Source organism: Lepidochelys kempii, chromosome 9, assembly GCF_965140265.1.
Source record: "Lepidochelys kempii isolate rLepKem1 chromosome 9, rLepKem1.hap2, whole genome shotgun sequence".
Taxonomy (NCBI): domain Eukaryota; kingdom Metazoa; phylum Chordata; order Testudines; family Cheloniidae; genus Lepidochelys; species Lepidochelys kempii.
The window spans coordinates 98,238,396-98,264,368 of NC_133264.1; the positions used below are offsets into that span (position 1 = coordinate 98,238,396).

Below are 25,973 nucleotides of genomic sequence, written 5' to 3' on the forward strand. Positions count from 1 at the left end.
CCTAATTATTGCGTGCCAACCTCCATCCCACTTCAGTCTCACACTACTAAAAACCCTCACCTTCCACGAACTGTATTGGCAATACTGGCCACCCATCGTGGTTGCAACAGTACAATAGGTAAAGTAGCATAAGCACTTCCATCTTAAAGCTGTTGTACGTTGCTCATAATGCTAAAAATAAAAATCTATTGAGCAGGAGTTTTCCAGGGCTGGTCTCTGCCTGCAGATGAATATTTTTGACATGGAAGAGCAAGCGAGCTTCGGCCACTGAAGTGTAAGGAGAGTGAAAATATTTCTCCAGCTCTTCTGCCCTCAACAGCTTAAAATGACAAAGTTAAAATAGGAGAGTGAAATGGCTTCACTGAGTAGGAGTGCCTTTGAGCACTCTGTTACCATTTTCTCCCTTGCTGCTGCATAGGACAAATAAAAAACAAAACCCATAAACATTTTCTATTAACAAGGAAAAATCTGAAGGATCAAGTACTAAATCAATCTGGCAGAGACATAAGCCACACTCTAGGGGCTCTAGATTCTTTAGTTTTATACTTGAGTTGACTGCTAGTTTGATAAAAATGATAAATGTATTAACTCCTAGGTATTGAGCCAACAACTTACTGTGTAGTTCATCAAAGAAAGCAAAACTTTCATGATGATTCTCAGCATAGACATTCTCAAGTTGTGGGACAGGTCTTACTTATTAAATCTTTTTACTGGAATTTCTTAATCCACCACTATATAATACAATTAGTTACAAGCAAATTTATGTTGAATCAATTATTGAGTCATTCTCTTTCCCTTACCATTACACATTTGAGTAATTTATGGTGCTCATGACCATCAGGGACCAGAAGGCTTAGGCATGAATCACACAGTTCTGCTAATGACTTATTTCTTTTGAACAAAGATCAACTTTGCCACGTTGTATTGTGGCTTTGTAATGAGGATGAGTGTTACAGGGGTGAGGGCTTCATTCTTTCAGACTGCATGGAAACTGCCAGGTGAAAAGTAAAGGGAATCACATAGCATAAATTACATGCACTTTCTAGTTAATTAAACTCCACCCTGTAGATAGTGGGCTTCCTCAGTTTCACACAAAACATGCCTTAAGTTTTCTACAAGTCCAATGCTACAGGATGTGGATCAGCATTCAATCACCAGCTAGCTGTATCCTACTTCAATTAGTGCCATGGAGAATGCAAATTGATCCTCCTAGGAAGACAAGGTGAGTGAGGTAATAATATCTTTTATTAGATAAACTTCTGTTGGTCAGAGAGACAAGCTTTTGAGCCAGACACAGCTCTTCTTCGGAGATCCTCCTGTTTTTAGAAAAGTCACACAGAGAATAGAACTTTTACTGTTTGCTTTATAAACTTGGACTGCATACACTCAATCCAAGCAGCATGCACTACTTGCTTGGGGAATGAGCATATTTAAGAGATGGTCTCTCAAGACAATAAGCTGAACACAAGACCAACAAAACAGCCTGCTCACAACTAGTCCTGGAAGCAGGACTCAATCAACAAAGAATTAAAGGAAGGTAGCGTAATAAATGCCAACAAACATTTCCACAAAAGCATTAATGGTAATCTGGGTTACCACTTGCAACTCTGAAGCTCCTGGCTGGTGAAAGATGCAAAATCCTGCTACTAACCTAGAACTTAAAACCACTGCTCAGTGCAACTGACTTCACAAATTACTGCCCAGCATCTAATTTTCATTTTCAAGTTAGCTGGTCACAGAGTTCACAGAGAAAAGTCTCCAGTTTCAACTGTCAGCTCAGTGCTCTGAACCACTCACTCTCAATCATCACATTTTAGGCCAGAGAACAGACCAGTGAGTTATGAGGAACTCCAAGGTGAGGGCTCCAGAGGTGGAGGAACCAGTTTCCCATTATAATCCTTTGGGCTGGGTTTGAGAGGAATTAATGGATTCATGTCAGGGTGTCCTATCCACCCTGTGACCTTTTGATGTTCAGACAACAATAGTATCAAATGTTAAAGCTGAATTCAAGCATTATGTAAACGTCTTGGTCTTCTCTTTTCGGATGTATAGTGCTGGTTTACTTGTTTTATACACTGGAACTTAGAATTTATTTGGTTTGTTATAAGAAAAAATGATTGAAAGAGTTTAATAATAAATAAGAGCTCCTTTTGGACTTCAATACCACTGAATTTTCAAATAGCTACAATTGTGAAAGATTTTCTTCCATCTGCAGAGAACCGCAAGACAACAGCTCATTTATCAAATTTGGACCTGGATAAGTGGAATACATTTTTGTGACCTCACAGCTTGAAACTCCTACGTAGAAATGTAGCTACTTGCCCTGAAAAAGTTTCAACTGGTACAGAATACAGAAGCCCACCTGCTGAGCAACATAGGATGCCACGAGCATATCGGCTCAGTGCTCTATTTCACTGTCTCCTAATGACCACTCCAGACTGAATTAATGAACTTGCAATTTATTATTTACAGTTAAAAACTAGAAACAAAACTCTGGTCCTAATAACCTGGACGAGCCCACTGAACATAACTCAGGGCTGCCGATGTAGTCCTGGTTAGTATCTGGGAACTGCAGCCCAATATGCCTGGTCTAAGAGTGTGTTCCACACTAAGAGAGACGATGGCTTGAGGTCTGAGAGCTGGAGGTGGGTGCAGGCAAAGAGATCAGGAGAGGTCAGAGGGTGTTGCAGTTAGCCTCCTAGCTGTGGTATCTCCACACCCACAGAGATGGGACTGGAATTTTGTATGGAAGCACAATCAAAGCATGAGAAACCCTGATTATAATTCTAGACATACTCCCAACTGTTTCCTTAACAGCAGACTAACACAGACTAGGCAGACAGTGTTACTGACTGCACCTCAATCAGGAGGAACTTAAATCTTCTTAATATGCCAAAAGTGTTAATATAGTATTAAAAACACATTGACTACATGATTAAAATTAAAATACAGTCACATTCTCAGACCCACTTTTCCCTCACTACTAAAATTTAATTTGCATGAAAACTTGGATGAACTTTTCTGAATTCCAAAGGTTAATTTTATGAAAGGAAGAAAGTACTTTTTAAAAAATCATTAAACACCCCATTAAAGTTAACCCTGTTTAGTATTTTTAAAAAAACATTTCCCCATGCAACCTAAGACTATACCTATGTCATCTACTATTCTCAACCACTGTAATAAGCCACCATATGATGCAAGTTTCTACATTACTGGTTCTGCCATTAGAAAAGTACATTAGTAGTGCTTTAATGCACACCCTGGCTGGTTTATTAATAGAATATAGCTCCTTCATGTTATGCTTCTTTTTCAAATCTTTTTAAAAACACAAGTTTTAGGGTTTTATGCAATGTCCGCTGAAAAAGATTACTTCATAACAGAACACTGTGGTTTTTCAGGTCAACACTACCCTCCTTCTGTCAGTAGTACAGTGGTACACTACCCTCCATCTGTCAGTAGCACCAGAAGTGCTTGCACTGACTAAAGAGGGGCATCATTGAGGTCTGAGAGCTCGGGCTTGCAGCTCCCCACCGAGCTCCCCGCTGGGAGCTTGCTGTCTCAAGGTGACAGTCTGAGCTTTGAGCCCCATGTAGGGTTCACAGCAGGGAGACAACCAGCCTTTCTTGACAATTTCACTGCTGCCTCAGGCTCAGAGAGAGGGGCTCACAGCTGAAGCTGTGAAATCAACAAGAAAGGCTGGTAGGCTCCTGCTGTGAAATTGAAAATGACAGCTAACAGCACGCAGTGTCTACACAAACACTGTGTCACCCTAATTACACCGACATAAGCACTATGCTTCTCATCGAGATGGAGTTAATATGTTGGTGTAGTAGGGCACTTATATTGGTGGGTGCAAGGCTGTAGTGTAGACACTGACATAGTTAGGTCAAGCTGCCTTACGTTGAACTAACTCTGTAATGTAGACCAGGCCTAAGACGATGTATACACAAGAAAAAAGCTGGGAATAGCTATTCTGCACTGGTTTCTTAGGGCAGTAGCGCCTCTGGTGAAGATGCTCTATGCCGACGGGAGAGCACTCTCCTGTCAGCATAATTACTCCACTTCTGCGAGAGGTGGAAGCTATTTCGGCAGGAGAGCATATAACTTGCATTACTCGGGGGGGGGGGGGAGTGTCTTTTTCACACCTCGAGCGATGTAAATTACATTGACTCAAGCGGTAGTGTAGACGTGCCCTTAATGCAAAATAAGAGTGTCCACATAGGAAAATGGTGTAGAATAGCTGTTCTGCTGTAAATTTAAACCCTAGCTAATTTCCTGAATAGAAAAGTCCTAAAGTGAACAAGGAATTGCTTTAGGGTTCCCACCTCAACCTTTTAAGTAAGATTAACACTTTAAGATTATCAGTTTATGACAAAAGGCAGGTTGAGGGGAGGGGTGAAGGAAAGAGGAAACTTTATCAAATGGATTTATAGATTTTAGATTCCTTTTAAACTAATACCTTTAAAATAAAGGGTAATATTAAAGATGTATCTCCACTGAAACAAATTAAATGCTGATAGTCTGAATTTTTTTTTCTGATGAGCAGAATCAGACATTACTGCATTACTGACAGCTGGTGAATTGTCCTAAGATCAAAAAGGCCCAGTTAGCTGATCTGAATGGGGCTTGGAAAGACAGCATACAGTGTCATACTGTACACTCAAGTGTGCTCCACCATACACTACAAGGACTGCATACATCTTAACCAACTCCCATGATTTCTGAGCTAGATTCCACCCAATTCCTACTGTGCATGGCCAGACTGGTAGAGCATTATGAAAGGGGGTGAGGCACTCCTAGTGTATGGCACTCTGAAGGTGTAAGGAAGGATGTGAGATCCCCAGCAATACCAGATGTGCATGACTGGAGAGAGGATTCTTCAGCTGAATTGGTGACCTGCTTTAGACCTCTTTTCTGGCCATGATGTAGGCTATTGGCCTTAATAAGGAGTACTTTATGCCCTTTTCCTGCAAGGCTACTCTGCTCCCAGCCAGGGAAATGGGCTCTCAATCCAAAGAACAATGACATGTTTCCTTGCCTTTCACAGTTCTTTCTTGCATATACTCTCAATTATCATCTCTCCCTTTCCTGGGAAATATCTGTCTTTTACTAAGTAAGCAGATACCTCATTCTCTGGAATATTTTTACTACTGCTGTTGGTGTGACGGTCCATTGCTAACAGTCACTTTTCTTCGCTCCCCAACCTTGTTTATATTGCCTGCTTCATCTTCATGTTTTGGGTCACTTGTGAGGGCAACAATACCCTTTTCTAAACCACTGTAGATCTTATTAAAAAAAAAAGTAACAAAATCAAAAAGGTAACTTCTATGAAGTACATGAGATATCTTTAGTTCAGTTAATCTTCAGGACAGACTAAGGAACTAGATCACCCCACTTGCGCCTCTTTGGCTTTGTATCCAGGTCAACCGAAAAAGAACCTTAGTGTTTCAAAACTGTTTTTCTTAAAGGGCTACTGCCCTCTTTGTAAGTGCTGACTCTTGCTAACCACTGGTTAAGTGAATCTCTTCAACACCGTAGGAAAAACAAGTTAACTGCTGGAAAGGAAAGCAATTTATCTTTGGTCTGAAAGCAAGGATAGAAATTTCAGCCTAAAATTTAACTTCAAACAAATGCCTGAATAGAAAAGGCTTCTGACTAAATGTTTCCTCAACCATAATTACAGTGTTACTGGCACTACATCATGTTTTGTTTCTTAAGCGGCAGGCACGTTGCTTTTATGTTATGCTCATCTGTTGAGGCCTTTAAATAAAGGATCTCAAGACTACTACAAAAACAAATCCTCTCCAAACCAGTTGTTTGGCCTAGTTTTGAAATGGAATTTTAGTTTTTGTGTGGGCAGAGAGGCTGTATGGAAGGGGTGGACAGGAATTAAAAGTTATCTCCACTTAAAGTAACCCAAATAGCAACAAACAATCATCAAGTTAGCATATGTCTGAGCATCTTGTATACTGTATGTAAGAAAAAGAGAAACTGACATTAACACAAGACACTCCATCGGTCCAGTACATTAGTTGTGAACTGTATGCAATCAACATGTAACTATACTTACGCCAGTTTCTTAAAATTAGAACATATTTCAGGAGAAATGTAACAGTTTTTGGTTAAATTTTTTAAATCTAGGCAAAAATTCCTCTTGTTTAAAAAAAATGAGAACTGTTTTTCCTTCCCATGCCCCCCAGAAATGCATCAATTTATGTATCTGTGGTTCTTTCAATATGGTCAAGAAATCCTTTAATATGCCAGCACTGACTCCAAAATACTACTGGAGCAGTCCAAACCACTTTTTGACCATAACTCAGACTATAATGATTTACTTAAAAGAAACACTATTTGAAAATAGAAGTTGCATCTTCTTTGGGTTCATAAATAAGTATTGTACTAAATTTTGAGGCAGACATTTACTAACAAAGTCATTTAAGTTTACAAAATTGTGATAGTGGAAATTTGTTAATTAAGATTGGATGTTTTTCTAAGATATATACTCTAGTTCAAACAGGCATTAATTCAGTGAAGTCCTATGGCCTATGTTTTACTGGAGGTCAAGGACAAAAATATTTCAGATAAATTATCATCACAGTCCTTTCTGGTTTATAATCTACGATGCAATATAAATGTAAAGTCAGTGGATTTATTTAAAAACAAACATTCAAAGCAGAGATTATTGAGACCTAAGAATAACTGACTGATACTTCTGAATATACCAATTCTCTTTCCAAATTGGTCTTCTTATCCAATCTTAGAATATCTGCTTAAATAAGTTATGAACTAGGTTGTCTTCAGAATGACACAAATGTGTTTTCTAAAGCTAACTGATCTTTAAAAAGAATTTCACTACAGCTGCAAAATATGTAGTGTTACTTTTCAATTTACACTCTTATCTTTAATCCTGTTTAGACCCAAAGAACAAGTGGGCAACATGTTTGCGCTAAGCATTTTCTTACCAGACTATGACGATTCATCACTGTTGTACTGTTTCTGCGGGTTCGCAAAATGTTGGCCTGGAACACCTGTGAATTATCACTGTGAAAAGAAACACTTGTCAAATTTAAGAGCCATTTCCCTCTCCTTCACCTCCTAAAAAAAAAAAAGCCTCAATATAAGCTATGTAAGTGTGTGCTTTCATCCTCTCTTAACCCAAAGTCTCTCCCCCCAAAACAAGTTCCAACTACCACAGTTAATGACATTAATCATGCTGAGTCCTCACTAGAGTGGCTGCAAATTTTGTATGGATATGTGTCTTCTATGGAAATGTATGAGTTTAGAGTGTAGCTCTCTATATGCAGTCCTTAGCACCAAACACCATTCATTCACTAGAATTTGAGATTACGCATAATCAATAGATGGACTGACGCAAGCCTCCATACCAGTATTATCAAAGACAAATCACACTGCAGGTCAGAAGTTTTGTCACTGGGAGCACCTTATAAGTTACAACCCCTCTTCACCAAGGTGCTGATACAGCACTCAAAATGTAAAATTAAGCACTCAGTATATCCATTTAGAAAGTTCTAATTATTTTTTGAAGTGGTATGTCGGTAAAGATGAAGAGGAGGTTACTTACCTGTAACTGGAGATTCTTCGATATGTGTGGTCCCCATCTGTATTTCAGCATGGGTTGTGTGTGCGCACCATGTGCCTGGAGCTGGACAATCTGAAAGTAGTGTCCACTGATCCACGATCACACCCTGGATCACCTCATGCCTCTGACCAAGGGATAAAGAGAGGGGGAACTCTCCAGTTCCCTCTCTATTGTGAATCAGAGGCAATCCAAAGCAGAGGAGGAGGGCAAGTAGTGGAATACAGATAGGGACCACATATCTCAAAGAACATCCAGTTACACGCAAGAAACCTCTTCTTCAAGTGATGGTCCCTATTGTTTTCCACAGTGAGTGATTAACAAGCAGTAAATAAGAAGCGAGGATGTACACCACGGGTTCTCAAACTTTTTTTTTGCTGGGCCCCCACTTTGAAAATATTGCAGTTAAAGGCACTGAAGCCTTTCAAAAAGTGTTAAAGTAGGGTGACCTTTGGAGCAGGGCACCCGGCCAGCAGTCACCACTCTCTGGCCAGCCAGCTCTGAAGGCAGCACCTCTGCCAGCACTAGTGCAGAAGTAAGGGTGACAACACCATACCATCTCGTGACACCTCCACAATAGTCTGGAGACCCCTATTTGGTCAGGACCCCCAGTTTGAGAAACACTGATGTAGACAGTAGGGTTGAGCAAAGGAGTCACCAGCAGAGGAGTCCTGGACTAAGGCACAGTATGTCTCACAAAAGTGTGAACGGAGCCCCCACCTGGCTGCTTTACAAGAAGGGATACCTCCTGAAGCAATGCCATAGTTGCTGCTTGTGCTCTCATTGAATGGTTCTTATTCTATGGGGAGCAGGGAAGGTTTGATAGTTGATAGAGTAGACGGAGATCCATTTGGATATCCTCTGAGTGGAGATTGCTTGTCCCGATTCTTTCTGCTATAGTGATGAATAGTCTCTGGGACTTCCTGATTAGGCTTGTTTTGTGTAGGTAAAAGGCAAAAGGCCCACTAGACATCAAGAGCATGGAGTCTCTGTTCCTCTAAGGAAGCATGCAGTTTAGGGAAGAACACAGATATGTGGATTGATCGGTTCAATGAAATTCAGCAATAATTCTGGGCTGAATGTGGGGTGTAAACATAACAAAACCTTATCTTTACGGAACACAGTGTCAACAGATTCCATCGCCATCACTCCAAGCTCATCAACCCTTCTGGCTGAGGTGATGGCTAAAAGGAATGCAACCTTGATGGAGAGAAGGGACACTGAGCAGGAAGATAGGGGCTCAAAAGGGTGGCCTTGTGAGTCCTGAGAGAACAAGATTCAAGTCCCATTGAGGAACAGGCTTGTGAACAGGTGAAAAGGTTCTGATTAGGCCTTTTCAAAATCTGGTGGTCAGAGGGTGAGTGAAGACAGAGTAACCCTGAGAAGGAAGATGGTATACATTAATCACTGTCAGGAGGACTCAGAAGGAGCTAAGGGATAGGCCTGATGCCTTTAGAGAAAGCATGCAGACTAAAATGAGAGGAGTATCTGCATTTTCTGGAAGAATGTTCCTTTGATGTGCTCAAGAAGAAAAACATCTCCACTAAGTCCAGGTCTACACTACAGACCTATATCGGTATAACTGCATCGTTCAGGGATGTGAAAAATCCACACCACAATGATGTAGTTATACCGACCTAACCCCCCATGTAGCTAGCACATCGACAAGAGAGCTTCTCCCACTGACATAATCTACCTCCCCAAGGGGCAGTAGCTAACTACATTGAGGGGAGAAGCTCTCTTAAAACTGCCTAGTGGACTCCTTCCTATTATTAGAAAGTATGTCTCATACGGCTGTGGGACATGACCATTCTAAGGAGGATCATCCAAAAACCAAGCCCTGAGGTAAAGTGAACATGGATTGGGGTGCTTGATCTTGCCATTCCTCTGGGTCAGTAGCTTGGGAAATGTTGGGAGATCATCAGTGCTCAGGATGACATGCGCAGGAGATTTGAAAAATAAAAACTGTCTGAGCAATAGGGGGAGATCAGGATAACCCATGCCCTGTCCTGATGGTAGGAGCAGTAGCAGAGAGAATGCATAGTTCAGGTGATCTGACCAAGGAAAAAGTAGAGTATTGCCTGGAGAGTGGTGACCTAGGCTCGTCTGGAGCAGTATGCGACGCATTTTCTGTTTGTTACAAAGGTGAACAGATCCCTAGATGGGATTCCCCATAGATCAAAGACTTTGTGCAGTACCAAGTTGTGGAGTTCCCACTCATGGTTGACTGCAGAATGTCTGCTGAGAGTGTCTGGGAGCATATTTCATTTTCTGGGAAGGGAGGCTGCTGATAGGGTGATTTTGTTGCCAATGACAGACAATGAGACCAAAGCATCTGGCATGATCGGTCACTACTGTGAATACTTTGGTGAAGACTCAGTAGATGAGGGGAGGAAGAGGGGTGTCTCTATGCTGAAAGAGAGCACTCTGTACTGAAAATGGTCGAAGCCCATCATGAATATGAGAAAGCATCTGTGAGTGGGATGAATATCTACATGAAAGTAGACATCCTTGATATTGAAAGCTGTAAACCACATGTCCTTTTCTAGGACTGGTATTATAGAGCCCTACATGACCATACAAAACCTGAGTGAACTTGAATGAAATGAATGGGGTAGCAGAGGTTGAGAATCGGTCTTCATCCATCCTTCTTTTTGGGTATAAGGAAAGAATAAAAGCTGCTCTCTTGGTATTGAGGAGGGACACGTTCTATCACTCCTTGCTCTAATAGGGAGTCCAATCTCTTGCTTGAGAATAGTTTCCTGAGAGTGCTCCTTGAAAGGTGGAGGAGGCAGGGATGCAAACTTGATCATATAGTCAGAGTGGATGAAGTTCAGTACCCACTGGTCTGTTGTCACTGTACTCCAGGTGTTGAGAAAGAGTGCTAGACGACCTCCAAATGGTGTGTAAAGGTGGGGCAACATTGGGCTTAATGCCTCACAACTCTTGAGATCCCATCAAAAATAGTGCCTTGCCAGTAGGGTTGTGATTGGGATGCTGAGCCGGTTGCAGAAGGTGCGGGGAAGCAGGTCCTTTGAACCCTTTGCCTTTTGTGTGGTGGTTCATAGGGCCTCTAATAAAAAACTTGTTGAACCCATGGGTCTAGGTCTAGATGACTGTCGATGGAATTTCTTCACAGGGACAGGTGTATATAACCCCAGAGAGCGGAGGGTAGCCCTAGCATCCTTCAAGATGACTCATCTGACTGAATAACTGTAATTCATTGAAGGGGAGGTCCTCCATGGTATTCTGGACCTCATGAGAGAACCCTGACACAGTGAGCCATGACCTTCTGTACATAACAATGGCTCTGGAGGATGTGTTAGTGGCATCGACTGCAGATTGGAGAGAAGTCTTTGTTACTAGTTTGCTTTAGTCTATCAAAGCCTGGAAACAAGCTCTGTCCTGTTGTGGAAGTCTGTCAGTTAATTCTGCAAACTTGGGTAGTTCAGAAAGTCATACCTGACCATTAGTGCCTGATAGTTGTCTGTCCTGAACTGGAGGCCAGATGATGAGAAGACCGTTCTGCCCAGTAGGTCTAGGTGCTTACCCTCCTTGTCCACAGTGGTAAACCAGGGGTGTTGCTGTCTAGCCCTTTCAGAAGCTGCTTGAACCACCAAAGAATTGGCAGAGGGGTGAGAAAATAAGAAATTAGCCCCTTTGGCTGGCACATAAGAGTTTTTCTGCCCTTTGAGGGGTGGGAGCACAATGGCTGGGGTGTGCCAAATCTTGCTGACTCCAATATAGCTTCATTAACAGGGAGTGCTATTTTGTTGGATCCAGATGGGTGGAGGATGTCAAGGAGCTTGTGTATGGATTCCTTAATCTCCTCAAGAGGAATCCGTAGTTCACCTGCAATTCTACAAAAATGACCCTGGAACTGCCTGAATTCTTCTGGGGGGAGGGAAAGAAGACATAGGGGTTACCGCTTTGTCTGGACACAAAAATGGTAATCTTGCTGGTTCCAGTGGAACTGCCAGATCCAGTGCATATTGTTCTTCCTCCTCTGAAGGATCCTGGGGTGATCTGACCGCCTCCTTCAAGGGGAAGCAAGAAGAGACTCCTTATCGACTCTGCAGGGTGGGTGTCAGTCCCAGGACCCACAATGTGGCCAGCAGGAAGTCTCGAAAGGGAGAAATGGTGGCCCCCATGACATGAGGTGCCAGCAGCTCCAAGCTAAACGTAGAGTTTGGTCCCAAGTTGGTGTAAGTCTTTTGGGAAATGGAGGATATATAGGGTAAGGAAACGAAGGCTCCTTGGGTGGATCACTCTCCTGATGAGGAGAAAGCTGAGTTCTGTTCCATAGGTGGTACCGTTGGTACTACTGAAGGAAAGCTGTACCTCGGGGAAGGAGCGGGTGATAAACTTCTCCAAGTGATCGACTCCCCAGGTGGTGTTATGACATCTCTAGAACGAAACAGACCCAATGGAGGGGATTCCAGATCAGGGGGAAGCGAAGATGTTCTGTGGAGCAGCATGGGACCCAGGTCTCTCCAGTGTGAGAGGAGTTGTCTTTGCCCAGATCATTGTAGCTGGAGAGGGTGCTAACAAAGATGGTGCCAGGGGTAGGCAGTGAGCGGTCTATGTCGGTGCCTGTAGATCGCATTTTGGTACTGATGGAGCCCAATATTTATGGGCTTTCTTGTCAAGCCTCTGGGACTTAGGACATGCTAAGTCCTCTTGGGATGAGGTGCCAGGCTTGCTCAGAGCTGAATCCAACTTCTTCTAAATGGATTTCGAGGAAGACTTAATCTCATGCATATGAGAGTCCTTCCTGGGTTCCTGAGAAGATCTCGCCAGTGGTTCTGTAGAGGTAGATTATCTGGCACCAGTGTTGGAGGCTCACTCCTTGCTGAGTTAGGCCAATGCAAATGTGGGTGGGTGGGAAGTCCCAGCCTGGGTCCGATTGAGACCTCAGGCCCTTTTCCATGAGGTGTTTTTGAATGGAGAGTTCCTGCCCTTGTCAAATATGGCTGGGGAATGAGTGGCAGATACTGCACTTCACTACGATGTGTGCTTCCCCAGGGCAGTACACAGTGCTGGTGGTCATCACTGACTGAGAAGGATCATGGGCAGGAAGTGCAGAGTTTGAAACCAGAGTCCTGGGCATAGTCTAGTACCAGCATGGGGCAGGGGGATGTGAGGGGAGGGAGTGTTCCCCCAACAATTAATCTAGCACAAAAAACTATGAAAACACTAAAACTATAAACTGTACAAGATGCTAAAAACTATTTACAAATCTAAATCTTATCTTAAGGGATGAAGACGAAGCTAAGGACACAGAGAAGTTCCAACCTGGACCATGCAGCAGTGAGAAGGAACTGGAGAGGCGGTCAGTCTGCCTCACCTTTTATCACCTCAGTCAGAGTCATGAGGTGAGCCAGGGCACATGCACAGACCAATGGACATTACTTTTAAATTCCCCAGTTCTGGGTGCATGGAACACATGCATAACCCACAGTGGAATACAATAGGGACCATCACTCGAAGAAAGGGCAGATTAATTTAAGATTAGTGGTCTGGATTATTTAATGCAAAATGCTCTCTTTTTAAATATACTCTAGTAGCAAGTTTTTCTGCCATTTCCTACATTCCTGATAGCCAAAACGTTGCACTTTATGAATAATCAGACTGTATGAACTGAACACATTTTTACAGTAATTAATACTATAGTTTAAAGCCCAGTCCTACAATCTGGTCCACATGCCCACACACAGTCCCACTGACTTCTGAATGTGTCAACCTGATTGCGAGATTTGTATCAAAGTGCAAAAAGTCACCTACTTTATCTTTTGCTATCTTAACTAATTTCTGATCTCAAATGGATGGACACAACTACCACCTTATAAGAAGCTTTTTGTCTTTAAAAATACAAGCTGGACAGTGGCATTAGCTTGTTCTCCAAGGTGGGAACTGAGCTGTAGTTCAGTAGAGAAATTTTCAGAAGCTGAAACTCTCATAGTTCAAAATGCTTGTTGTATCTGTTAGACAAAAACAACTTTAGAATATTTTTAGTTTGTTCAGTCATACGATCAGTTGTCCTTTAAAAAATTGTAAAGATTTAAGATTCAAACAGGGATCGTTCCATATTGATAAATTTAATAATCTAAATGTTTGATGATGACAACTATTCCAACTGTAGTAAACAACATACAAAACAAGAATTTTACAGCATTACAATTTATACACCCATTTGTTTTCCAGCAACTTTCAATGACATTATGTTGGAAATTAATATAAAATAAAGCTACTAAATAAGGCTTTACATTCTGCAGGAAAAAGCTAGTATCAACTTGTTCACAGAAGCTATTTCAGAAACTTTCCATTCTTCTTTAGGAATCCAGTGCAGGCCTTTTCACCAAAATTATACCCCATCTTTATTTGCCCATATTTGGCAATCGCAATTCTTGAGGAAATCATGAAGAAAATCTTCTCACTGGTTTCTCTTGCATATGCTAATTATTTATCATCTGATACAGGAAGTGGGTCAGGGAGAAGTTGAAAGGGGCTATGACCCAAAATTTAGAGATGAGCTTTTTCCTCGGCTGAGATTAGTAGTGAAGAATTATCTATGGCATCTAATTTATAGGTAGACAGACAGCAGTCATAAAGAATACATCCTAGATTTAGGAATGGAACCAAAACACAGAGAAAAATAGTTAAAGGGCCATGGAGGGCCAGAAGAGTGGCCACGGTTGGACAATTCCAACTACTCCTCTTTTACTGACTTTGTTTCTTTAACATGTAAATGCTAAACAGAAGACTAGACACAAAGGCCCTGATCTGCAAACTCTTTCTGCACAAGCAGCAGTGCTGGTCAAAACTCAGAATTTCCCTTTCATGGGAAACATTTTAGAAACTAGTAAGAGTCAAACACTTATAAGATGATATTCACTTAACATTAATGATGACTGGGAATAAAAAAAAATGAGCACAAAATTCTTTACTGTTCTTTTTAAACCAGTTATAGTAAATTTTGTCCTTAAGAGTAGAAAGATTTACACCATTCTCGGAGCTAGCCATCTACTAATAGCTTCTTATAAATCTCATGTTTATAATCTACAAAATGAATTTAGAAAAAATACTAAAGATACATGTACAAGGCTGCATTTTAAGTAGTCTAATGTCTACAATATAGTTCCTGAATCTCTCACTATAGTGTTCCACTTGCCAACACAAGCTACAATTGTCCAAAGTAAAATTAACAGGCCTGTTACCACACACAACTGTCCTCATCTTTAATGCAGAAGTGAAACCCCTAGAGGTTAAAGGGCCCAGTAAGTAATTTTCCCTCATGATTTGACTAAACTCTTCTCAGATAATTTATTATTCTAACGTTTGTATAGTGCCTTGCATCATGAAGGATCTTAACAGCACTTACAATCTTAAACTGAAACACAAATAGAGTGATTACTGTTCTATCCACGGCTGCCACCACTGCCACAAGTGAACGCAACAGCTGTTTTAACTCCATGTATTACCACTACAAAATAGTTTAGAATAAGAAGTAAAAAATACAGTGTCTAACTGAAACATCAGGGAAAGTCTAGTCAGGCAAATTCTAACTAGCTACCTACATATTTCCACACATACAAGGGCCAAAATAGTGGCCCTCAGTTTTACAGTTCTCAGTTTTACATCTTATCCAAAAGAGAACAGAGCACCAGATACCACTCTGAAGCATTAGTAGTAGATCTACAGTTTCATATGGAAAAGCATACCAAATCATAATACCACTTTCTACAGCATCAGCATATCTCATCCAAATATTAATTAACTCTGCTTAGCTATTGAGATGCAACTGGATACAAAACATGCTTCTGTTTTAAGTATGAGAAAGGCTGTATTCCACTACATTTTATAGAAACTCAAGCTGCTGTTGCCTCAGAAACAACAAAATCGAAGTATGGCAGTGGGCAGATACCTTGACATAAGGGCCCAGTTACATCAGCTAAGGTGGAAAACTGCATATTAAATCCAGTCCAGGAATCCACTGAGGATAGGTCAGCCAGTTGGCTCTTTCCATCTCTGGCTCTCACAGAAAAACTAATTTGGTGATGATGCAGTGGACATATGCTCCTGATCCCTGGCGAATGGTTATGTATTTGACAACATATGTGTCAGTGAGAAGTGCATTAAAGCACATTCCAAAGGGAAAGAGTGTTTTAAACTTTCATCAGGAAAATCAAACCCTGCATTTAACCTGAACAACTATGATCAAATATCAAAAGTGAGCTTGCTCCCAACAGCCACTTTAGGGAGGCAAGGTGAAGATGGAGACCAGCCTGGGCACTTCCTCAGTGCATTAGCTCCTGGGGAAAGGGACTGGAAAGCACGCGTGGACCAAAACCTACTCTCCTGCTCTGCCATGCAAAAAGGAGGCAAGAAATCTGTGTCCAGAGAATAGGCCTCTTCATTTCACCCTGGAATATGACAGGAGGAGTCTGTGGATGAGGTGAGGAACTCTCACCACAGTCCAGGCCTGGGGTTGGGGGGGGTGGAGGGGCGCCAGGCCCGGGTCTCGCTCGCCCCTCAGCCCGGGGGATGAGGGAAGGGGGGGAGGGGCGAGCCCGGGGGATGAGGGGGGAGGGGCGGGCCCGGGTCTCGCTCACCTCAGCCCGTGGATGAGGGAAGGGGGGGAGGGGCGGGCCCGGGTCTCGCTCACCTCAGCCCGTGGATGAGGGAAGGGGGGGAGGGGCGGGCCCGGGTCTCGCTCACCTCAGCCCGTGGATGAGGGAAGGGGGGGGAGGGGCGGGCCCGGGGATGAGGGGGGAGGGGCGGGCCCGGGTCTCGCTCACCTCAGCCCGGGGAAGAGGGAAGGGGGGGGGAGGGGCGGGCCCGGGGATGAGGGGGGAGGGGGGAGGGGGGGGCCCGGGTCTCGCTCACCTCAGCCCGGGGATGAGGGAAGGGGGGGAGGGGCGGGCCCGGGTCTCGCTCACCTCAGCCCGTGGATGAGGGAAGGGGGGGGAGGGGCGGGCCCGGGGATGAGGGGGGAGGGGCGGGCCCGGGTCTCGCTCACCTCAGCCCGGGGAAGAGGGAAGGGGGGGGGAGGGGCGGGCCCGGGGATGAGGGGGGAGGGGGGAGGGGCGGGCCCGGGTCTCGCTCACCTCAGCCCGGGGATGAGGGAAGGGGGGGGGAGGGCGAGCCCGGGGATGAGGGGGGAGGGGCGGGCCCGGGTCTCGCTCACCTCAGCCCGTGGATGAGGGAAGGGGGGGGAGGGGCGGGCCCGGGTCTCGCTCACCTCAGCCCGGGGATGAGGGAAGGGGGGGGAGGGGCGGGCCCGGGTCTCGCTCACCTCAGCCCGTGGATGAGGGGGGCGCTGTTCGATCTCCTCAAGCTCCCCCCGTCGCTCGGGGCCGGCGCGCTCCCCGCCGGCAGCTCCAGGTCCAGCTCCATTTTCTCTTGAGCCATCGCGGCGGCTCCGGCTGCTCCTGCTCCGCCGCGGGGCCCATTCACTGGGGGCGGCCGCAGCGGCTCCTCATGCCGCCCCCCGCCCCGATCCGGCCCGGCCCCCCCTACAGGCCCCGCAGAGGCCGCTGCAGGCAGAGCCCGGGGGCGCTGCGAGCCGGGCGAGGGGGGCGGCACCAGCAGCGCCCCATGCTGGGGAGACGAGAGGGGGCGGCCCCTTCCCCCCTCCGCCGCCGCCGCTTCCTCGGCCCCTCTCGGCTCCCTGCGCGCGGCGCCGGCCTTGCCGCCTCCTCGGGGAAACAAGCGACCGGGCCCAGGGAATCGCTGGGAAGCAGTACGCATGCGCCATAGCGACCCAGAATGACAGACGCAGCAGAGTCAAGAGGTGTCAGCACATGCGCAGTGTAACCGTAGTGAGGCGCCCGGCGCCTGAGTTGCCATTGCGCCTGCGCAGTACATCAACGCCCGGAGAAAGCGGTTAAGAACATCGGGACTGCCATTGTGGGTCACATCAATGATCCAGGCAGCGGAGTCTCCTGTCTTCTGCTGGCGGCCGGGGCCAGGGGGCAGGAAGGGAATAGCACACGTTTCAGATCAGCGGCACTGCTATGGGTACCCGCATGGCCCCACAGGATGCCAACATTGTTATGGCTGACTTAGAACAACGCTTCCTCAGCTCTTGTCCCCTAACGCCCCTACTCTACTTGCGCTACATCGATGACATCTTCATCATCTGGACCCATGGAAAAGAAGCCCTTGAGGAATTCCACCATGATTTCAACAATTTCCATCCCACCATCAACCTCAGCCTGGACCAATCCACACAAGAGATCCACTTCCTGGACATTACAGTGCTAATAAGCGATGGTCACATAAACATCACCCTATACCGGACACCTACTGACCGCTATTCCTACCTACATGCCTCCAGCTTTCATCCAGACCACACCACGATCCATTGTCTACAGCCAAGCTCTGCGATACAACCGCATTTGTTCCAAACCCTCAGACAGAGAAACACCTACAAGATCTCTGTCAAGCATTCTTACAACTACAATACCCACCTGCTGAACTGAAGAAACAGATTGATAGAGCCAGAAGAGTAGCCAGAAGTCACCTACTACAGGACAGCCCCAATAAAGAAAATAACAGAAGGCCACTAGCCATCACCTTCAGCCCCCCAACTAAAACCTCTCCAACGCGTCATCAAGGATCTACAACCTACCCTGAAGGACGACCCATCACTCTCACAGATCTTGGGAGACAGGCCAGTCATTGCTTACAGACAGCCCCCCAACCTGAAGCAAATACTCACCAGCAACCACACACCACACAACAGAACCACTAACCCAGGAACCTATCCTTGCAACAAACCCCGTTGCCAACTGTGTCCACATATCTATTCAGGGGACACCATCACAGGGCCTAATCACATCAGCCACACTATCAGAGGCTCGTTCACCTGCACATCTACCAATGGGATATATGCCATCATGTGCCAGCAATGCCCCTCTGCCATGTACATTGGCCAAACTGGACAGTCTCTATGTAAAAGAATAAATGGACACAAATCAGACGTCAAGAATTATAACATTCAAAAACCAGTCGGAGAACACTTCAATCTCTTTGGTCGCTCGACTACAGACCTAAAAGTGGCAATTCATCAACAAAAAAACTTCAAAAACAGGCTCCAATGAGAGACTGCTGAATTGGAATTAATTTGCAAACTGGATACAATTAACTTAGGTTTGAATAAAGACTGGGAGTGGATGTGTCATTACACAAAGTAAAACTATTTCCCCATGTTTATTTCCCCAACCCCCTACTGTTCCTCACACGTTCTTGTCAACTGCTGGAAATGGCCCACCTTGATTATCACTACAAAAGGTTCCCCCTGTCCCACCCCACTCGCCTGCTGGTAATAGCTCACCTTACCTGATCACTCTTGTTACAGTGTATATGGTAACACCCATTGTTTCATGTTCTCTGTGTATATAAAATCTCCCCACTGTATTTTCCACTGAATGCATCTGATGAAGTGAGCTGTAGCTCACGAAAGCTTATGCTCAAATAAATTTGTTTGTCTCTAAGGTGCCACAAGTACTCCTTTTCTTTTTGCGGAATAGCACAAGTATCAAGTGGTCTACTGTGCAGGGGACTGCTGCTGCTGCTGCTGTGTGTGCATGTCCTCCTTCCCATTATTGATGGGCTGTGCTTGACCCATGCAGTTCCCGCGAGCTCCTGCTCCCTGCCTGTAACTTCAGAAGGTTGGATCCTTGGGGACTTTGTTGTGGATTGTTAGCTGAGAGCCCCTGGGCTGGAGGCAGGAACTCAGTGGCCTGAGAGCTGCTGTCTCACGAATACTCTTTAATTAAATTAAATTAAAGAGTGGGAAATTCAGAACCTGTAATGGAAATACTTTTTATGCAATGTGTAATTAAGCAATAAGTAATTAAACACAGGGCATGAAGGACAGAGGCTACAACAGAGATACACAGCAGTGCCACGTGAAAGTCAAGGAGCTCAGGCAAGCCTACCAAAAGACAAAGGAGACAAACGGTCATTCCGGGTCAGAACCCCATACATGCCGCTTCTATGATCAGCTGAATGGCATTCTAGGGGGGGACCCTACCACTACCCCACCACTATCCGTGGACACCTGATAGGGGGGAGTCTCACGCAACACAGAGGAGGATTTTGTGGATGAGGAAGAGGAGGAGGAGGAGAATGCGCAGCAGGCAAGGGGTGAATGCGTTCTCCCTGGCAGCCAGGATCTTTTCATCACCCTGGAGCCAATACCCTCCCAAGGCGGGATCCCCAACCCTGAAGGCAGAGAAGGCACCTCTGGTGAGTGCACATTTGTAATTAAGGTACAGGATTTAAAAGCAATAGTGTTTAATGTGTGATTTGCCCTGAAGACTTGGGATGCATTCGCAGCCAGTACAGCTACTGGAAAAGTCTGTTAATGTGTCTGAGGATGGAACTGGAATCCTCCAGGGACATCTCCTTGAAGCTCTCCTGGAGGTACTCTGAAAGCCTTTGCAGAAGGTTTCTGGGGAGGGCTGCCTTATTTCGTCCTCCACGGTAAGATACTTTACCATGCCAAGCCAGTAGCAAGTAGTCTGGAATCACTGCAGCACAAAGCATGGCAGCGAATGGTCCTGGGTTTTAGTCGCATTCGAGCAACATTCAGGCGATATCTTTCTGTGTTAGCCTCAGGAGAGTGATATCATGCACAGTCACCTGGTTGAAATAGGAGACTATTTGTAAGGGAACAGTAAAAGGACCCCATTTATGCTGGGCTGTTTGTGTTTGCCTAAAAGGGATCATCCCTGAGAATAGCCACGCGGCAGGGGGAGGGGTGAAGGGATCATGCCAAATAGCCACGCAGAGGGGTGGGGGAGATGTGTGCTGCACATCCACCCAAAAACCGCAGTCCCTCCTTTTAAATGGCAAACCCAACCAGCATTGCTTGCTATGGGAAAGGAGGGCGCTGCAGTTTGAAAACCTTCCCACATGTTATGAAGGCGTTAGAAGCCAAACCCGCGTACCTTTTGGCTTACCATGGCTGCCTGGAAACTGAATTCTGTTGCCCAGCCATGTGTGATGTGTCACCATACTGGCAGGCACTCAATATAAAAGGGAATATGCAACCTTGTACCTAAAGCACATGTGCTGTCTGCTGTGAATTGCTTGATTCACTGTGAAAGAGTCTCCCTTTTGTTCTCAGAAATGTATCATCTTAAATTTTACTCTCTCTTTTTATCCCTCCACAGGTGCAAATGTTTCTATGCTCCCCCTATCATCTCCGTCCCTGAGGTTATCACAGATTAGAAGAAGGAAAAAAACACACTTGCAATGACATGTTTTCCGAGCTCATGCAGTCCTCCCGCACTGATAGGGCACAGCTGAATGCATGGAGGCATTCAGTGGCAGAGTCCAGGAAAGCAATAAGTGAGCGCGATGAGAAGAGGCAGGATGAAATGCTGAGGCTAATGGGGGGAGCAAACGGACATGATGAAGCATCTGTTGGAGCTGCAAGAAAGCCAACAAGAGCACAGACCACTGCTGCATCCACTGTACAACCGCCTGCCCTCCTCCCCAAGTTCCATATCCTCCTCACCCAGATGCCCAAGAATGCGGTGGGGAGGCTCCAGATACCCAGCCACTCCACTCCAGAGGATGGCCCAAGCAACAGAAGGCTGTCATTCAAACAGTTTTGATTGATTGAAATAAATTTGTTTGATTTGTAGTGTGGCTACAATAAGCAATGTGGCCTTGTCCTTCCCTCCTCTCCTCCTCCCTCACCCCACCTGGGCTACCTTATCAGTTATCTCCCCTTTCTTTAATTAATAAAGAAAGAATGCATGGTTTCAAAACAATAGTGACTTTATTTCCTTTGCCAGCTGTGATTGAAGAGGGGAGGGTGGTTGGCTTACAGGGAATTAAAATCAACAAAGGGGGTGGGTTTGGAGCAAGGAGAAACACACACAACTGTCACACCGTAGCCTGGCCAGTCATGAAACTGGTTTTCAAAGCCTCTCTGATGCACAGTGCGCCTACCTGTGCTCTTCTAATCGCCCTGGTGTCTGGCTGTCCAAAATTGGCAGCCAGGTGATTTGCCTCAATCTCCCACTCCACCATAAACGTCTCCCCCTTACTCTCACAGATATTATGGAGCACACAGCAAGCAGTAATAACAATGGATATATTGGTTGTGTTGAGGTCTAACCTAGTCAGCAAACAGCGCCAGAGAGCTTTTAAACGTCCAAAGGCACATTCTACCACCATTCTGCACTTGCTCAGCCTATTGTTGAACTGCTTCTTACTACTGTCCAGGCTGCCTGTGTATGGCTTCATGAGCCATGGGAGCAAGGGGTAGGCTGGGTCTCCAAGGATAACTATTGACATTTCAACATCCCCAACAGTAATTTTCTGGTCTGGGAAGTAAGTCCCTTCCTGCAGCTGCTCAAAGAGCCCAGAGTTCCTAAAGATGCGAGTGTCATGCACCTTTCCCGGCCATCCCACGTTGATGTTGGTGAAACGTCCCTTGTGATCCACCAGTGCTTGCAGCACCATTGAGAAGTACCCCTTAGGGAACCCCAGAGCAATAAAGCCATCCACAAAGGTCTGCACATTTCCCAGAGTCACTACCCTTGATAGCAGAACATCAGTGATTGCATTGGCTACTTGAATCACAGCAGTCCACACAGTAGATTTGCCCACTCCAAATTGATTCCCGACTGACTGGTAGCAGTCAGACGTTGCAAGGTTCCACAGGGCTATTGCCACTCAACTATTGCATCTCAACCATCAGGGCAGCTCTTATCTTGGTATTCCTGCATTTCAGGGCAGGGGAAAGCAACTCACAGAGTTCCAGGAAAGTGGCCTTACGCATGAGAAAGTTTCACAGCCACTGAGAATCATCCCATACTTGCAACACTATGCGGTCCCACCAGCCTGTGCTTGTTTGCCGGGCCCAGAATCGGTGTTCCACTGTATTAACCAGCCCCACTGCTGCCATGATGTGCCAATTGCGTGCTTTCAGGAACATGTGTCCATATCCTCCTCACAATCATCCTCGTGCTGCTGTCTCTTAGCCAGGTTCTGCACCTACTGCAGTATAATGTGCGAGGTGTTTACAATGCTCGCAACAGCAGCAGTGCGCTAAGCAGGCTCCATGCTTGCCATGCTATGGCGTCTGCATGGGTAACCCAGGAAAAAAGGCGCAAAATGATTGTCTGCAGTTGCTTTCACAGAGGGAAGGAGGGAGGGGAGACTGAAGACATGTACTCAGAACCACCCATGACAATGTTTTTGCCCCATCAGGCATTGGGAGCTTAACCCAGAATTCCAATGTGCAGCAGAGACTGCAGGAACTGTGGGATAGCTTCCCACAGTGCACTGCTCCGTGAGTTGATACTAGCCACGGTAGTGAGGATGCACTCCGCTGACTTAATGTGCTTAGTGGGGACATACACAATTGACTATATAAAATAGATTTATAAAAATCGACTTCTATAAAATTGACCTACTTTCATAGTGTAGACATACAGCTGTGAAGCTATCTTCCAGAGATTAGACAAATCCTGACTCTTTTATTAAATGCTCAAAACTTTTCTGTTTAGTAAACTTCTTCCACCATAAACAAAACAACACTCACATCACTTTCAAAGCTGGAGGGGGGGAAAACAAAGGGTTCTCTCTGTCTGTGTGATGCTTTTGCCGGGAACAGAAAAGGAATGGAGTCTTAGAACTCAGTAAGTAATCTAGCTAGATATGCGTTAGATTCTGTTTTGTTTAAATGGCTGATAAAATAAGCTGTGCTGAATGGAATGTATATTCTTGTTTTTGTGTCTTTTTGTAACTTAAGGTTTTGCCTAGAGGGATTCTCTATGTTTTGAATCTGATTACCCTGTAAGGTATTTACCATCCTGATTTTACAGAGGTGATTCTTTTACTTTTTCTTCTATTAAAATTCTTCTTTTAAGAACCTGATTGTTTTTTCATTGTTCTTAAGATCCAAGGGTTTGGGTCTGTGTTCACCTATGCAAATTGGTGAGGATTTTTATCAAGCCTTCCCCAGGAAAGGGGGTGTAGGGTTTGGGAGCATTTTGGGAGAAAAGACGTTTCCAAGTGGGCTCTTTCCCTGTTATATATTCGTTAGACGCTTGGTGGTGGCAGCAATAAAGTCCAAGGGCAAAAGGTAAAATAGTTTGTACCTTGGGGAAGTTTTAACCTAAGCTGGTAAAAATAAGCTTAGGGGGTTTTCATGCAGGTCCCCACATCTGTATCCTAGAGTTCAGAGTGGGGAAGGAACCTTGCCAATATCCCTTATAACGATACCAGCAAACCCTTTTTACTGTAGACCAGTGATTTTCAACCTTTTTTCATTTGCGGACCCATCAAAAATTTGAAATGGAGGTGCAGAACCCTTTGGAAATCTAAGACATAGTCTGTGGACCCCCAGGGATCCACACACCACAGGTAGAAAACCACAGTTGTATGACAACCTTTTATAGACACCTTATTAGATATAGTCTGCAGACCAGCAGGGGTCTGCAGACCACAGGTTGAAAACCACTGCTGGAGATAAGGCCTGAGTTACACCTCACTGAAATAAATGGGACAGTTCACACCTAGGGTTGCGAATACCAACCCTCCCGGTTTCGCCGGGAGACTCCTGGAATCGGGCTCTATCTCCCAGAGGTTACTGAAGCCAAACCAGGAGATTTTAGGCACTAAAAGTCTGGCGGCGTAGCGGGGCTAAGGCAGGTTCCATGCCTGCCCTGGCTGCGTGCCGCTCCCGGAAGTGGCCGGCACATCCCCGCTGCCCATGGGGGAGGGCAGGGGGTCTCTGTGCGCTACCCTCTCCCTCATTCCGCAGCTCCATATTGGCTGGGAACTGTGGCTAATGGGAGCTGTGGGTGCATGCAGAGCACTCCCAGAGCTTGCACCCCACACCCCTTTCCCCAGCCTCAGCCAGGAGCCCCCTCCCGCACTCCAAACCCCTTGGCCCCAGCCCAGAGCCCGCACCCCAACCCCCTGCCCCAGCCTGGTGAAAGTGAGAGAGTAGGGTAGCCAGTTTTGGTTGGATGTATCCCTAGAGATTTCATCACATGATATAATCATTCATTAAAGATTAATCTTTAATTCCTGGATACTCCAGACCAATCCTGGAGGATTGGCAAGCCTAAGTGAGGGCGGGGAAGAGCCCACGACACAGGGAGGGAGGATGGAGTGAGAGGGTCAAGGCCTGGGAGAAGGAAAGAGGTAGGGCAAAAGTGTTTGGGTTTGTGTGATTAGACAGTTTGCAACCCTATCAGAACTATTGTTCCAAGCTTCCTGCAGATTCAGAAAAAAACCCCAAAACCTGAGATTCTGGAGAAAAAGACAGCATCTTCATAAAGGTGCTGGTAAACCATACTGTTGCATACTAGTGGATGTGACGTTTCTCACTTACTATGTTACAGGGCAGGCAGACAAAGACAGAAATGCAATCAAGTCGAGCGTTTGACCTTGCTTTGCTTGGCCAGCAAAGGATAAGATCACATACAGCCAAACGCTACGTGAGAAATCCTTGCAGGAATCATATTGTACAGATTTGGGCAAATTTTTGTAGCAAATTCCTGAAGATAAGGGTGTAAATTGTGCACCGATGCTGCCCCAAATCCCAGATGATTTCCTTTGTCTTTGGCAATCATATAAACACCTAACAGATTGGATGGATACACAAAGGTGCTCCACCAGACTATGTGATGTGGTTATGGTCATATTCTAGTGTACTAGAGCAAACCATAGGAAAGCGGCTATGAGGTGTTGCCACCATGGATAATATAGTAAATATATAGCACAAGCAGAACCCGTAATTAACAGGTTCCAAGAAAATTCCACAAGGCGCTAGTGGTTAACAGGGGGCCTCGAACCCACAGTCCCTACATCCAAAATTCAAAAACTCCGGCTCCAACCATTGCATACAACGTCAAATTTCTTACTGCCTATTGGGCCATTTCAAACACACGCCCTCCCGGTTCAGCCAATCAGCGTACCCGCCCTTCCCTGGCGCCCGGGCTTCTCCTTGAAATCAAAGCTCTCCGGAGGAGGCTCTTCCACGCATGCGTATTGGTATGATGCAGCTGCAGAGCCCATGCGCGTTTCCAGCACACCAGTTTCCCCCACCCCGCCGGCTGCGTGTGGCGCATGCGCAGCGCTTCCAGTAGCGGCGCGTTCTGTGTGGTGCTGCTCTAGGCCCGGTCGCTTGTTTCCCCGAGGAGGCGGCAAGGCCGGCGCCGCGCGCAGGGAGCCGAGAGGGGCCGAGGAAGCGGCGGCGGCGGCGGAGGGGGGAAGGGGCCGCCCCCTCTCGTCTCCCCAGCATGGGGCGCTGCTGGTGCCGCCCCCCTCGCCCGGCTCGCAGCGCCCCCGGGCTCTGCCTGCAGCGGCCTCTGCGGGGCCTGTAGGGGGGGCCGGG

The 25,973-nt window shown here is 45.8% G+C and overlaps 1 protein-coding gene across 3 annotated transcripts in view; it reads right to left on the reverse strand.

Annotated features, from left to right (window-relative positions):
• Positions 1-17,362, reverse strand: part of LOC140916751 (P2R1A-PPP2R2A-interacting phosphatase regulator 1-like) — a 28,764-nt gene extending 11,402 nt beyond the window's left edge. Inside the window, exons 1-2 of one of the 3 annotated variants that reach the window (XM_073358486.1) lie at positions 16,893-17,362; positions 6,963-7,041 (exon numbers count right to left, since the gene is read on the reverse strand). In XM_073358486.1, the coding sequence (XP_073214587.1) occupies positions 6,963-7,041; positions 16,893-17,347 (534 nt within the window). In that variant the 5' untranslated portion in view covers positions 17,348-17,362. The remainder of the gene's footprint in view (positions 1-6,962; positions 7,042-16,892) is intronic. The other 2 variants (XM_073358487.1, XM_073358488.1) reach the window with 2 other exon arrangements.
• Between the last annotated feature and the right edge of the window lie 8,611 nt (positions 17,363-25,973).